At 35.1% G+C, this 15,011-nt stretch overlaps 1 protein-coding gene across 20 annotated transcripts in view; it reads left to right on the top strand.

Annotated features, from left to right (window-relative positions):
* Nucleotides 1-15,011, top strand: part of gramd1bb (GRAM domain containing 1Bb) — a 182,377-nt gene that overhangs the window by 157,619 nt on the left and 9,747 nt on the right. For 8 of the 20 annotated variants that reach the window (XM_058751053.1, XM_058751052.1, XM_058751042.1 and 5 more), the window contains 8 exons: nt 1,245-1,265; nt 4,174-4,197; nt 6,357-6,377; nt 7,869-7,892; nt 13,489-13,573; nt 13,986-14,089; nt 14,181-14,276; nt 14,359-14,439. In XM_058751053.1, the coding sequence (XP_058607036.1) occupies nt 1,245-1,265; nt 4,174-4,197; nt 6,357-6,377; nt 7,869-7,892; nt 13,489-13,573; nt 13,986-14,089; nt 14,181-14,276; nt 14,359-14,439 (456 nt within the window). The remainder of the gene's footprint in view (nt 1-1,244; nt 1,266-4,173; nt 4,198-6,356; nt 6,378-7,868; nt 7,893-13,488; nt 13,574-13,985; nt 14,090-14,180; nt 14,277-14,358; nt 14,440-15,011) is intronic. The other 12 variants (XM_058751051.1, XM_058751050.1, XM_058751046.1 and 9 more) reach the window with 5 other exon arrangements.

Below are 15,011 nucleotides of genomic sequence, written 5' to 3'. Positions count from 1 at the left end.
AGTTACAGACAGTAAAGCAAACCTCATCTTCCACCAAAACGTAAAGTCAGGAAAGGCTGAAGCAGAAGGAATCAATGTAAACATATACAATCATAACCAAACAGAGTTTCACTCTCAGACACAATTACAGAACTTCAAAGAAGGCTGATTCTCAGGAAACAGTGCCATTTATGATTACAAAAGTGACAGGAAAATGTTTATTTGTTGTGATTTATTTTAAAATTAACACTACTGAATACTAAAATATTTGAAAATACTTAAGTAGTAGCATTGTAATAGAAAATATATGTTTTTGAAATTAGTCTCTTCTGCTCACCAAGGCTTCATTTATTTGATTAAAAATTCAGTAAAAACTATAAAATTGTGAAATATTATTACAATTTAAAATAATAATTTACTATTTTAATATATTTTAAATTGTAATTTATTTATGTGATGCAAAGCTAAATTTCAGATATTACATTGTTAAATAAAAATAAAATGCAATAAATAAATACATAAACAAAATCATTTCTTTTAAAAATGTCATTTGGGTTACAAACGCAAGACAGTAAAATCTATCAAATTATGTACGGTAAGTTAAATAAGTATTGTCCAATTAGTCTCTGCTGGTAGATGTCGTAACTACACCATCTGGTCCCATCTTTCTCTATTGGCGGACATTCAAAAGTGATGCTCGTAGATAGCTTTATACAGGTATTATAGACCATCTTGATGGGAACACCTTCAAATGGCATAATTTCCTGAGAATATCTCGAAGACATCTGTCATATTTTTAAAAATCATTTTATTTAAATTTTCAGTACAAACAAAAATCAAGCCAAACAGCAGATGATTTGTTCATGTAGCTTTCAGTGTCTTTAAGACAACTCAGTAATCACATTCACATGTGGGAATGAATGCATGAATGAATGAATAGACAGGTGTCATTAAACAGGTGCCTGAATGAATGGAGAGATGATGTGTAATGATTTGTAATAAATGCAGTGCACCGAGTGCAGACTAGCTCACGTCATCATTCTGTCTGTCTGTCTCATTTCAGCTGTTATAGTCGCTTGTTCTGCCTGTTTCCTTTCATTTTTCACACTCACTGTACTCTTTCTTTCTAGAGTTTGATACTTTTGCTGATGTCATATACAATGTCTTTGATCTAAACTTGACTATCATGTTCTTCTCGCTGTTTGTGGTTGTTCTGATTTGTGTTCCGTTTTCTGATTTCTGTTTTTCTCCTCGATGCATGCTAGTCTCACAAGCGACTTTCCAAAGTAAGCATTTCTCTCTTCTGTTCTGTATTCGCTCAGTCTCTCACCCTGTGTGTCTATATTCCTGCTCCAGTGGCCGTTCTGTAGTCTGTTTCGGTGTTATTGATGTGTCTTGTCTGACTCTGTCTGTTTGTGTGAATGCAAGTGTGTGTCCAAGTGTTTGTTTAAACAAATACACGCATAAACTCCTTTCTCTCCATCTGCTTTCATGTTAGCAGGCATATATGTCACTTATGATTCTGCATAATAGTATGATAATAGATAAAGTAAGAAGTATTTGACTTAGGGCTGCATGATGATGGAATAGAATTATTGCACTTACATAAGCACCAATCATGAGAATGCCAACTCATATGCAGGGTCATCTAGTGTATTATATTTGTCATATACATTAACCCACTCTATATTATGAAAACTGGTAAAACCTTTAAAAAATGTAAGTGAAATTCTTAATTTCAAATTCTGTTGTTTTATTATTTTTATTAAAACAACAAAAAAGTCTTTGTATTGTGGCACAGAGGTTGCTTAAGTGCGTTTATTCAGCAACCACAATCGCAAACAACATAGTCAAGATTGACGCTTGGATTTATTATAGTTTGTCACTGAGAAGATGTGTGCACAGATTTAGTTGCAAAAAGTTGTCAGGTTGGGAATATTAAGCAACACTTGAGAAGAAAATGTATCCATTTAAGAGAAAAGCTCTTATTGGGGGATTTAAACACTTGACATCTGGCAACCCCAAGCATGAATGCTCATGGTGGTTTGTTACCAGTGCAAGATAATGTCAAATGAAAAAAAAAAGCCACTTTCGAAGATGATTAAGAGAAGAAGAAATCGTGGTTATTAGTCATGCAGCTCTAACTTGACTGGTCATGTGATTTCAACATGGCCGCCACCATGAGAGGACCAGCCTTATGTATATGAAATAGATTTTACTAGGTGATTTTGCTACACTGATATGATTATTCATCTTTTGTAACTGCATTCATTTATTTGAAGTAAACATTTGACATGCAGGCTTTTATCAGTTATAATCTACGTGTCTTTTCATTGATCACATCAGAGTGTCGTGAGATGAATTGGCTGGATAGCCGACTGTATTAGTCCCACGAGTCACCTGTTGATTTATCTCTGTTGATTTCCAAAAGAGGGAATTCCCAGGAATTTCCTAATTTTGCTTCCTGTAATCAATAAAGTATTAATCAGTAATGTAGTAAAAGGGTGCATATATATTTGAATTATTAATCAATGCCATGCAAAACAGCTTACCATAAAGCTTATTTTATTTATTTCTCTGTGAAGCACATGAGATCAACAGAGTTTGCAGATAACATGTTGCTATGCTAATGTCTTGAAGACTAGAAAAAAATATATACTGTACATTAAAGCTGCAGTCAATATTTGAGCAAGTACGTAACCAGCCAGAGTTCAAAACTGTCACCTTACTTTAGCCCGATTCACAACGGTTATCTTATAATAATGTTTTCTAATTTGAGTTGTACGGGTAGGTTTTCACGGGAAATTCGTGCATGGCACTGCGTCATTATGTCACGTCTGTAAACATAAAGATTGAGTCCCGGCTTCTAGGCTATCGCATGTGAGGATCCTGCAGGTGGCGGATCGTTTTTTAGCCTTTTCTCACAGCAGCTAGAATAACTAAATGTATCATTTTGATGGCGGATTGTAATCCAGAAAGGATTATGTGTTTATGAAACACATGTGAATGAAATTAAATTACATTTCAGTTTTAAATGTGCTTCTGATTACAGAAAACCTGGGATTACACAAGATTTGTATTTTAAATAAAACCAGTTCGAAGGGAGCATAGTTTTGCTTTTTAGGTTAAAAGAATTAAAATTTAGAATTTCAAAGAATGTCTTAATATTCGAGTGGAATGGCAATTAGATATTAGACTGTACAGAAATTGAAATCTACACGCTAATACCCAATATACTCATAGTCATGCAATGCTGATGTTGTTAACGATAATGATTTGAGAATAAAGTATAACAATAATAATACTTTGCACGGTTTGATGTGATATGAGCTAACCGTTGATATGAGGAAAATCACCACTGGTTGCGCAATTTATGGTAATGCTTTTTGCCTCAGTTGGTCAGAACAAACGTGGCAGACTTGTTACTTACTTGTCGAGATGGCAATATATGGTGAAAATTCTTATTTGGGTCATATATTCCAAAGACATAGGCTAGAATCTGTGATTGCGAAGTAAAGTAAACATCCACACCGGTGCGGTGACTGACAGCAACACATTCACCTCAAAACATTAGATTCATCCGCGCTGGAGCCATGCAGCACACACAACCCACGCAAGCAAGATAATTCCGCAAGCAGCTGCAATCCCAGGTTTTCAAACAGAGATTGCGACAAAGAGGCAAAACTTACAGACTGCAGCTTTAAATATGCATTTTAAGTTGTTTTAATTAAAATTATTTGTAGATTGGATTTAGTTAGAATACTTTAATGAATTTGTTTGGCATGTATTGATGATTTATGACATTTCTCTCAACTCTACCATTTTGGATTAGATTGAATTGCATTGGATTTATTTATTATAGACATTTCTTTTGACTCCATTTATTTATTTACTTATTTATTTCACGATAAAGCCTTGTAATTAGGCTAAATAATGGATATTACAAGACTGCATAATGTTACTGCCTCTTTGGAGCAGCCTTCATGTGGCTGGAGTGTGTTTAAAATGCTTTTAGGTTGGCAGCTTATTAGGTTTTTGGTAGTAAAGCATGCTAGCAACACCAAGGTTATGGGTTTGATTTCTAGAACACACATGCATTCTAAGTCACATTGAATAACAGTATTTTGGATGCATTAAATGAGCTTCCAGTTTCTCCTTGTTTTTCTTTTTCATTCTGTTTTCATTGCTTTACAGTATGACAGATTAAACCTGATTAAAGTAAGCATTTCATGTTGTTCTTCATTTGACCCCTTACCCCTAAACTAACACTATCTTAAGTGTTAGGTCATACATGTAGCACCCCTCAACTATTCTTCCAATCCCTTCCTCACCTGTCTTTCTCTCTCTGTCCACATGCACACACGAGAGACCTGTCTCACACCTCTCTTGAGTTTAGATCAGATTAGCCCACATTAAACCATCCAATCCCTGAGCCTTGGTGGAATAGACCAGTATGTGTGTTAGCAGGTCTGTGTGAGTTGATCTATAGGCTTTAAAGGGTCATAAACAAGACACAACTAGAGCTGTGTTCTAGCTAATCTGTCACAGCGTGTTTGGGGTAGTAGGCTAATTGAATGGCTTATCGGCTGACACACACTTCTTTTCATTTTGTGTGCCCACTTTAACCTAGACTATAAAACAAGGGAGTCCATTATTTGTCGTACCTTTTCAAACTAATATAGCATCGGATTTTGTTCCCGCCTTAAGTTATTTCCCTGTTTCTTTTCATTTAGATGGTGGTCTGTAGTAAAGAATATATGTGTATGTTAATGAAAAAAAAGTTTATTACTATAATGCAGACTGTTTTTGCTCTATCTCACATTACTTTTTCTGTTGACATTTTTTTTCCATGTCTGTCCAGTTGTTTACTAGGCCTGTAATCATGCCCTCAATGACACCATGAAAGGATTTCAATGAATGCAAATTTATGTCCTGTGTTGATGTACATCCATGCACAAACAGGAAGTTTGGGTGGGATATATCAAAGGGTTTGTCCTTTTAGTTCATGTTTAGGCTAGAAAGCCATATTGCGAGATAAAAAGTGCCACTGTGCGGTATAAAATCACAGCGATGAAATATAAAGTCATTTTGAGAGATAAACAGTCATAATTATGAGAAATAAAGTCACTTTGTGATATGTAATGTATGAATTACAAGAAATAAAGTCACTCTGTGAAATGTCATAATTATGAGAAATAAAGTCACTTTGCACAGATATAAAGTCATAGTTAAGAAAAATAAAGTCACATTGCGATTTATGTAAATTATGAGAAATTAAGTCACATTGTGGGATATAATGTCATAATTATGAGAAATAAAATCACATGACAATTTACAGTATAATGCCATAATTACAAGTAAAGGTCATTGCGAGATAAAAAGTGACACTTTGCGGTATAAAATCACAGCGATGAAATATAAAGTCACTTTGCAAAATAGAAAATTCATAATTACAAGAAATAAAGTCACTTTGCAAGATATAATGTCATAATTACGAGAAATAAAGTCAACTTGCGAGATATCAGTTATGAGAAATGGAGGCACGTTGCAAATTATAATGTCATAATTAAGAGAAATCAAGTCACTGTGTGCAGATATAAAGTCATAATTGCAAGAAATAAATTCACATTGCATCTTACAGTATAATGCCATAATTAAAAGAAATAAAGTCACTGCACTGATGTAAAGTCATAATTACGACAAATAAAGTCACATTGCAATATATCATTTCATAATTATGAGAAATTATGAGAAAGGTCACATTGTGAGATCTAACGTTATAATTAGGAGAAATAAAGTTACTGTATATGGTGATATGTAATGTCTTTATTGCGATAAATAAAGTAATTTTGCGAAATATAACATCATAATTATGAGAAATAAAGTCACATTGTGAGATATGTTATAAGAAATAAAGTCACATTGCAGTATATAATGTCATAATTATGAGAAATGGTTTTCTAGACTTTTCTAGACTGAGCTGGACTGTGTTGGGTTATAAATAGAGCGATAGTGATGTCAGTTCACCCCTGTACACAAACACCCCCTTAAAAGTGTCTTTAAGTTTCTATTTTGGTTTATGCGGGTGTGAATTCGTCTATTTCTCATGACGTATCAGCTTTGAAACTGCTCATTTAACCATCTATCTTTGTTTCACACTATTTGTGGAAAGAACAAATGATGTATGCGTGTGTAATTATCCGGTGAAGGGAAATGTCAGTCTAGCAGACTTTACCAGCTGCCACATGACAGGCCATCGGCCAACCCTCACAGTCTGTAAATATACACTCGCTGGGAGGGGTGTATGCAAATAATGCTCTGCATAGCTACTGTTTTGCTCTCCTTAATGTAATCATTTTCTTTTCCTTCTCTTTCAGAAAAGCCAGAGCTGGTACAACGTAAGTCACACTTTATATTAATAATGTGTGTGTATGTGTGTGCGTGTGTGTGTGTGTGTGTGTGTGTGTGTGCGCGTTTTTGTGACATATGAGGACAAAAATTTGTATAATGACATGGGTATGACATAGGTATTACAAGGAGAAGGTGATGTCCTTATGAGGACATTACCCCATGTCCCAATTTTTCAAAACGCTTATAAATCATACAGAATAGGGCTGCACGATATATCGCATGCGATTGTCATGCGCATCTCGTCAGTAAAGCCGGTTCCGTGATTTTTAATACACAGAGCCATATATCACTGACAAGCTACGCAATATACGTTCAATATCGCAAGCGATTCATCTGCGATTCTGAGCACGAATTGTGTAGCTTGTCGGTGAACTTCGGCTCTCTGTGTATTAAATGGCGCTCCATTTGAAAACAGGTGATGGAGATTTACCGCTAATCACGGAACCGACTTTACTGACAAGATGCGCATGACAATCGCATGCAATATATCGTGCAGCCCTAATGCAGAATGAGTTTTTTTGAGAAAGTAAAAATGCACAAAGTTTCCTGTGAGGGAAACAGTTTGTACAGTATTAAAACCATTACGCCTATTAAATGTCCCAACAATTCACAAAAACAAACGTGTGTGTGTGTGTGTGTTTATGCTTGTACTAATGGTTGTGTGTCCACCTACTTTGAAATATAAACAGCTATCCATGTCACCATACAGTGTATTCTTTGTGTTACTGTAACATGACATGTCTTGGGCAAGGGAACCGTATAATTTAATTAAATGTAATAATTAAATCTAATTTTCACTTAATATTTAATATATACTATAATATTTAATCTTGAATAATTTGTATTTAATTTCTTTTTTTTAGTTATTGTTTATAATAGGCATTATGTTTGGAATTTTTAAGTATGTAATTACTTGTGTATTTGTGTGTCAGATGTGAACATTGACGTGTTCGGTGATCAAACAGTAGAATTCTTCTGTTCTTTTACTGTAATGATTTACAGATTTGTTGGTCTTTCCTCTGACATTCATCAGTTTGGCTGCAAATATTATCTGACTCACGATCTTGTTATCAATTTCCTCATATTTCACGTCTGTGTGTCAACGTGACTGATAACAACCATCCGCTTTCGTCTCATTGTTGTGTATCACATAGATTGTTAGAATTTGAATGTTTCTAAAATGTCAAGTTTAAAATTCAGTATTATATTATTCAGGGTACATTTTTAATGTTGTATCATTAATTATCATTACAGCAAGATTTTCTCTTTAAGTGTTGATTTCTGTTTAGGCCGTTAGCCACAAGAGAGCGTAGTTTTACACTAATCTTTCAATCACTTTTCATTCCACAATATCTTCCCACAATATCTTCTTCAATCTTTGCTTTATTTTTCTGTCTGTTTTTTTTTTTTTTTGTTTTGTTTTTTGTTTTTTTTTGTCTGCCCCTCTCTTCTCTCTCTCCTTCACTCTTTCTCTTTAGCATGAGAGACAGCACATTCTCAGAGTAAGCATGATTTTACTCTCCACGTTCTGTTCCCTCTGACACCAGTCCTTCCCCAAACGTTCAGTATGAGGACTGAAACGAGTCTTGAAGGCTTCTGTCGTTCTAATGATGGCTTTGGCATGTGTGTGACCATCTAATGATTTAATTGTTGCACCTTCCTTGATGAACTTTACTAAACCGAACGCAAAAACAGGATGCATGGCATTAATACCCCTTTGTGAAAAAGAAGTACACTTTAGCATGCTTGAAAAAAAAATATATATATTATGGAAATAATATACTTTAAAGAATATACAATATATAAGTGTGAACTGAATGTGATGTTTTAAGACACTTAATTGCATGTTATTTACAATTAAATGTTCTATAATTTAAACCTATATTTAATATAATTAGTTGAACTTAAGAGTGCTTTTTGACACTTAAGTAGGACTTCAGTACATCTTTATGTAATTTCATTATTACTTCTCTCTTTTTTTTTAAATATGGTTAAAGTGTTACTGCTGAATGTACTGACAAACATTTACGGTACGATAAATATACTTAAAAGTCATTTCTATTGAAAACACCTTTCTAATGATGAAGTTGCAACTTTAAATATAATATCAAATAACACACTACAGTTAAAATGATCAAATAAGCATACTTCTTTAAATCTTTTAAATCTTATTAAAAAGTGCACTTTTAAAAACTAAACTTAAGTGCTAAAGTGTTAAAAAACAGCAGTCGTGAAAAATGCACTTTTATTTTATTAATCATATATTATCTGCAAGTATACAGTTTTTTTTTAAATGTAGTTTTAAGATTTGAAAAACACTACAAGTGCGCATTCATTACAATTAAGCACACTTCTTTTTCACAAGGGCCTGCATGGCGGCAGCATTGAAGAGTCACAGTAATTAGACTTTGCATCTCTTTGATTGGGTCTGGTTTTCAGCGGTGTGATGTGATTGGTTGATTGCACTGCATCTGCACGGATGTGAGCTGTTTGATGCATACTAATTGCATACTGGGCAGGATCTCACACAGTGGTGTCGATGTTTGAATTATACAGTATGATTAGTACATTTCTGATGCGCTGTCTGTGGAGTGTATGTGTGTCTGTCTGTGTGTGTTTGTATGGGCAGTGATGATCTCCCATGGCCCTGAGAGCACTGTGATTACATCTCAACCGTCATCATGTGAGTTCTGAGCCTGACGGACCACCGGAGTGAATGTCGGCTGCTGTACTGTGTTGCAGTTAGGCTCCGGGATGTTTGGTTTTCGAGAGAGTGCTGATTATTAACAGCATCTGACTCTTTATAGGAGCAAAGCTTGTATGAATTAGCCTATTTTAAGACAGCAATTTCACAACATATTTGTTCTTGTTCGTTTCGGGGTAAAATAATAATAAACAAAGAATAGGAATAGGAAGAGACCCAGAGCAAATATGTCACACAAAGGCCTGCTCTGTCTTTTCATTTTAAGGTTGGTATCATCACACATTTTTGCTGCGGCCTTGTCATCTAAATGATTCAAAATTTTCTACAGAAATCAACTCATCAGTATAGTTTTTGGGTTTAGTTTAAACTGTTTCAAAATTTCTTCTTTTGTGAAAAACTTTGGGTTGATGTCTATTTAGGTTTAAACCCCAATGGGTTTTAACATGCCAGCTTTAGTGTGTTTTAAATATTTTTTAAAGTATAATTCACCAAAAATGTTTGTAGAACATAAAAGAATGTGTTTTTAGAAATGTCTTCATTTTTTGGTTCATACACTGGAAGTCAATGGTCAACAAAACTGTTTGGTTATCAAGATTCTTTAAAACATCTTCTTCTGAACAACATGAGGGTGAGTAAATGATGATTATTGGGTGAACTATCCATTTAAGGTGGACTTTTGGCTAAATAAAAAAACAATTTGAGTTGCGAGAGACTAACCTCAACAAATCGCACCCCGAAAGTTGATGTATATTTTGCACACTAGACATTGTCTCACATGCCACTGTGACAACAAAGGGATCCCCTGATGACATTATTGGAGTCGCCACACCCACTCCTGGTACCAGCCACCGGCGTCTCTCATTATTTACTCTTTTAGTTAATAAGTAACTGACTTTACATACTCATCAGCCGGAGTAAACACACTCACACACATCCAGCTCTACATAAATCAGCAGGACGGATGAGCTGTTGTGCTCCGCAGTATCTGCTGAGGTTTCTGCTGGTCTGGATCTGCTCTGGAATGTTCCTGAGTCTCTGCTTCTCCATTGAGTGCAACTTTCCATTCGCCTTAATGGATATTTATGCATAAGCGCTGAAGAGAGGATACTTTTGGGACGGAGTTGTCGCTTGCACAAGCAGAATTCCATTCTTAGCATTATGACTGCTGCAGATCATGTGTCAGTCTTTGTTCTTGGTTATCTTTAGGCACAAATGAGAGGGAGCAAGTGAGTATAGTTTGGGGTTGAGAGATGCGAGTGTGAATTCTACATTGAAAAGTGTAAATTATTAAAAAGAGGACCTAAGAACCCAAGGATTTGGTGCAGAGTGTTTCCGGATGGTCTTTATTTGTCGTCGTGGTCCGTTTCACACCTGTAGAAGATCTTTCTTCTCTGAAGTCTGACAAGAGCAGCTGCTGAATGCAGAAAACAAGAAAAACTCTTTTGATGGACTAAACTCCAAGAAGAAAAATCTCTGAAAGCCAACAAGCAACCCACAATAGAGATATTAGTGGCCACTGCATACTAAGGTAACAATTGATAATCACATGCGGAAGTAACTTTCTGTTCATTCTTCATCGACTCTCCAGTCACGCCCTTTAGATGCTCTTTATTCACCATTGTGGTCCGATTCAGCCTGCAGAAGACGTATCTTTCTTCTCTGAAGTCTGACAAGAGCAGCTTCTAAATGCAGAAAACAAGCACAAACCCTGAGGACTAAGAAGAATCTTGGACTAAACTCCAAGAAGAACAGTCTTTGAAAGCCAACAACCAACCTGTAATAGAGAAATTGGTGGCCATTGCATACTGAGGTAACAATTGATAATTGCTTGCGGATCAACCCTCCAGACATGCTCTTTAGATGCTCTTTATTTGTTGCCGTAGTCCGTTTCAAATCTATAGAAGACTGTTAATTCTCTGAAGTCTAACAAGAGCAGTTGCTAAATGCAGAAAACAAGCACAAACTTTATGGAATAAGAAGAATCACGTCTTTGATGGACTAAACTCCAAGAAGAACGATCTTTGAAAGCCACCAACCAGCCTTTAACGGAGATATTGGTGGCCATTGCATACTGAGGTAACGATTAATAATCACTTGCGGAAGTAACTTAGTGTTCCTTCTTCATCAACCCTCCAGTCACGCTCTTTAGACGCTCTTTACTTGTTGTCATGGTCCATTTCAAAACTGTAGAAGATATTTTTCTTCTCTGAAGTCTAACAAGAACAGCAGGTGAATGCAGAAAACAAGCACAAACCCTGAGGACTAAGATGAATCACATCTTTGATGGGCTAAACCCCAAGAAGAACGTTCTTTGAAAGCCAACACCCAATAGAGAAATTGGTTGCCATTGCATACTGAGGTAACAATTAACTTGTGGAAGTAACTTACTGTTCCTTCTTCATCGACTCTCTACTGTAGTGTTCACAGTCTGAAGAAGCATAAAGAATCAAGACGGACACACATACACACTCTTTCCCAGCACAAACGGTGGGAAACTGGAACAAACAGCAGCATAATAAAGTATCTGTCTGCAGAGGTTACTAAAGGCCATTTGCGTGTGAGTGTGTTTTGCACTGGAATCATGTGGTGCTAGTCAGGAGAGCCCAGCACTCACACCCTGATAGAGGTCACACCCTGATGAACATCTTCGATAGCGCAGACGTACCTTGAAGGAGTGAGTGAACCTACAGACCCACCCTAATCAAAAATATCACCAGGATCTGGCAGTCTGAGCGAAGGGTCATTGGCTGTAATAAGAGACATGCACAGAGACATGGATTCATCACTTGACTCTCAGGATGACTGGGAGACTCTTATGGAGCTGGAGGAGGCTTTGGCAGGCTGGTTAATTCAGGGTTCAGACTGGGACCAGAACTGGCAGTGGGGCCCACGGGACGACCCGTACCAGGATGAGGACATACCTGCCGTGAGTCTGTATAAAGATTCAACAAAAGAGTATACGACTAGTTTAGGGTACACTGTCTATAATAGTAGGCCAAAATGAAAATGAATGAAAATTATATAAATATATAAAAAACTAATGTTTATATACAGTATATACAGTATACAGTGTTTGTCTGCATACCTTTTAGTTTTCACCCCAATTTTTATATAAATGTAATATAAATTTATTTCATTCATTTACTCTTTTTAATTTGGTAGAAATGAGTAAAAACATAAAATGACACTGAAGTGTCTGTAGTGTATGTATACAATGCTTAATTTACAATGCTTAAATACAATAATTTCATATTTTTAGGAATATAATATAATATAATATTACATAGAGAGTATGTAGAAGTTGATAGATGGGTGTGTGCACTGTGTGGATGATAAAACAGGACATGATAAACCAAGGAGTTATTATATTATATTTAGTGCTGTCAAATGATTAATCGCATCCAAAATAAAAGTTTTTGTTTACAGAATAAATGTGTGTGTACTGTGTATATTTATTATACAAACACATGCATGTATATATTTAAGAAAAATATGTTATGTTTACATATTAAATATATTTATATATAATATAAATTATATGAATATAAATATATACATGTAAATATTTTCAAAATATATACATGAATGGGTGTGTATTTATATATACGTAATAAATATACACAGTACACAAACATATTCTGTAAACAAATGACAGCACTAATTATATTATGTTATATTATAGTAACTCATAAATTCTGTTTTGAAAATATATGCATAATATATAAAATTGTGTGTATAACAGACAAAATACACTTTTCACTCAAATTGTTACGCTTTTTTATTTATGCTTATTTATTTTATTTATTTGCTTATTCTAATATTGTAAAAATTAGTTTAAAAAACATTCAATGTTGACAGTGTAAGTACTGTCTATTCAAATATATGTTAATTTCATATTTTTGAAACAGAATTCAGTGGTTAAATAATATAAATTCTGTAAAATTCTAAAGGTATTTATGATCTTTTGTTATTTTTTTTTTTTTTTTTATCTCACTTCCATGGCAACAATGTAACACTGAATTTTGTGTGTAAGGAATCATTTTACATGGCTGATCTTAAGACACCTCGAGATTCAAGTTGAAGTGATTGTCTTGTCTTTTCTCAGAGCATCTGTCTTTAAAGGCTGTTTACGCGCTGCTGTTACTGATGCTGGGTGTACATTCACTCATTAGCAGGAGTGAAGAGTGCGTTTGTGAATGAGAAACAGTGCGACTCTACAGTGGGAATGAACTCATTGTGGTTCATCTCGCGCTGCTGCATGGCAGAACTCAAGCAGCATTTGACTGATGATCAGCTGTGAGAGGGGAAATGCTCTTAATGCACACTCTATCTGAGTGTGGATGGACGTGTGAGTATGCGTGTGTTCCTCATCTACTGATTTTTGTGTTTTGTAGGTCCTCAGTCCCACATACAAGCAGCGCAATGAAGACTTCAGGAAGCTCTTCAAGCAGTTGCCGGACTCAGAGCGCCTCATTGTGGGTAAGAGCTGTCATATATTAAGCTCTTTATTTATAGTAAGTAAATTACCTAACAAAATGATTTAGTTTTATCTTAAGTGAAAATTCAACTTTAATATATTAAATTAAGCTGTAAAAACCCAAATATATATATATATATATATATATATATATATACAACTTTAAATTTATACTTTATATTTATCATTTAAAAACGAATTATAATTCATTAACAAGTAAAATTATAATTAACTATATTTAATAGTTAATTTAGAATTGCATTAAATGCTTAAACAGTTTAAAGGTACTTGATTTTATGTGATTTTCTCCTTTTATTTAGAACTTGATGAATGCAAACTAAAATATTCGAAAAGAAAATTATTCAATTGAATGATGTGATCTTTTGACCTTTGACCTTGTCCTGTCATTGGCAGACTACTCATGCGCTCTCCAGCGGGACATTCTCCTGCAGGGCCGCCTCTACCTCTCTGAAAACTGGATCTGTTTTTACAGCAACATCTTTCGCTGGGAGACACTGGTATGATTTACTGTAACTCAGACTTTTGGAGCTACAGCCTCCAGAGAGATTGGAGTTGAGTTGTTTGTTGTTCCGTTTCATGTGTGTGCAGCTTACAGTTCGGCTGAAAGACATCTGCTCCATGACGAAAGAGAAAACCGCGCGTCTGATTCCCAATGCCATACAGGTGTGCACAGACACTGAGAAGGTGAGAGTCTTTCAGATGCCACAGAACATTAACACAGAGGTTGTTTCTTGATGTTCATCTCCTGCTTCGCTCTTCCCTTCAGCACTTTTTCACATCGTTTGGTGCGAGAGACAGGACTTACATGATGATGTTCAGACTTTGGCAGAATGCACTACTGGACAAGGTATGAGCACAGCATATGAGTATATACAGTATATAAAGTTTAAGTTAAGGCCAGTTCACACCAAGAAAGATAACTATAACAATAACTATATTAGTATCCACACCAGCACATTATTATAAGCGCACTGTAGTTTTGTCGTCTGCTGCTTTAAATGCTCTAGCTCTTTAAAGCAGGGTGAATTCTGATTTGCTGTCAATGGTTACATTGTTTATCATCTGGAAGAAATTGTTTAAAAAGTGATTGCATCGTTCCTTTGTGTCGTTTATTCCCTTTCTTCTTGTGACTGTAAAAGTCTTGTCTGTCTTTTGTCCATGTGATAAAGTTTTGTAATTGTGAGTGAACCTGCTGTAAAACAAGACAAATTTCAGACTTTGTCTGACAATAAAGTTATATCATATCGTATTGTCATCATTATTGTTATAGTTGTATTGAATCCTTTTATTATAACCAACAAAATGTAAACAAGACATGATGTAATTCATTGTGCAGTGTAGACCATTTTTTGAGTTATTTTAACAGGATATTTTGCAAGAGAGCAGAGTTCAGTCAGTGAATTTGCAGTGAACTGAAGT

This window comes from Onychostoma macrolepis, chromosome 18 (genome assembly GCF_012432095.1).
Source record: "Onychostoma macrolepis isolate SWU-2019 chromosome 18, ASM1243209v1, whole genome shotgun sequence".
In the NCBI taxonomy this organism is placed as follows: Eukaryota; Metazoa; Chordata; class Actinopteri; order Cypriniformes; family Cyprinidae; genus Onychostoma; species Onychostoma macrolepis.
This window is presented reverse-complemented; position numbering and strand designations above follow the sequence as displayed.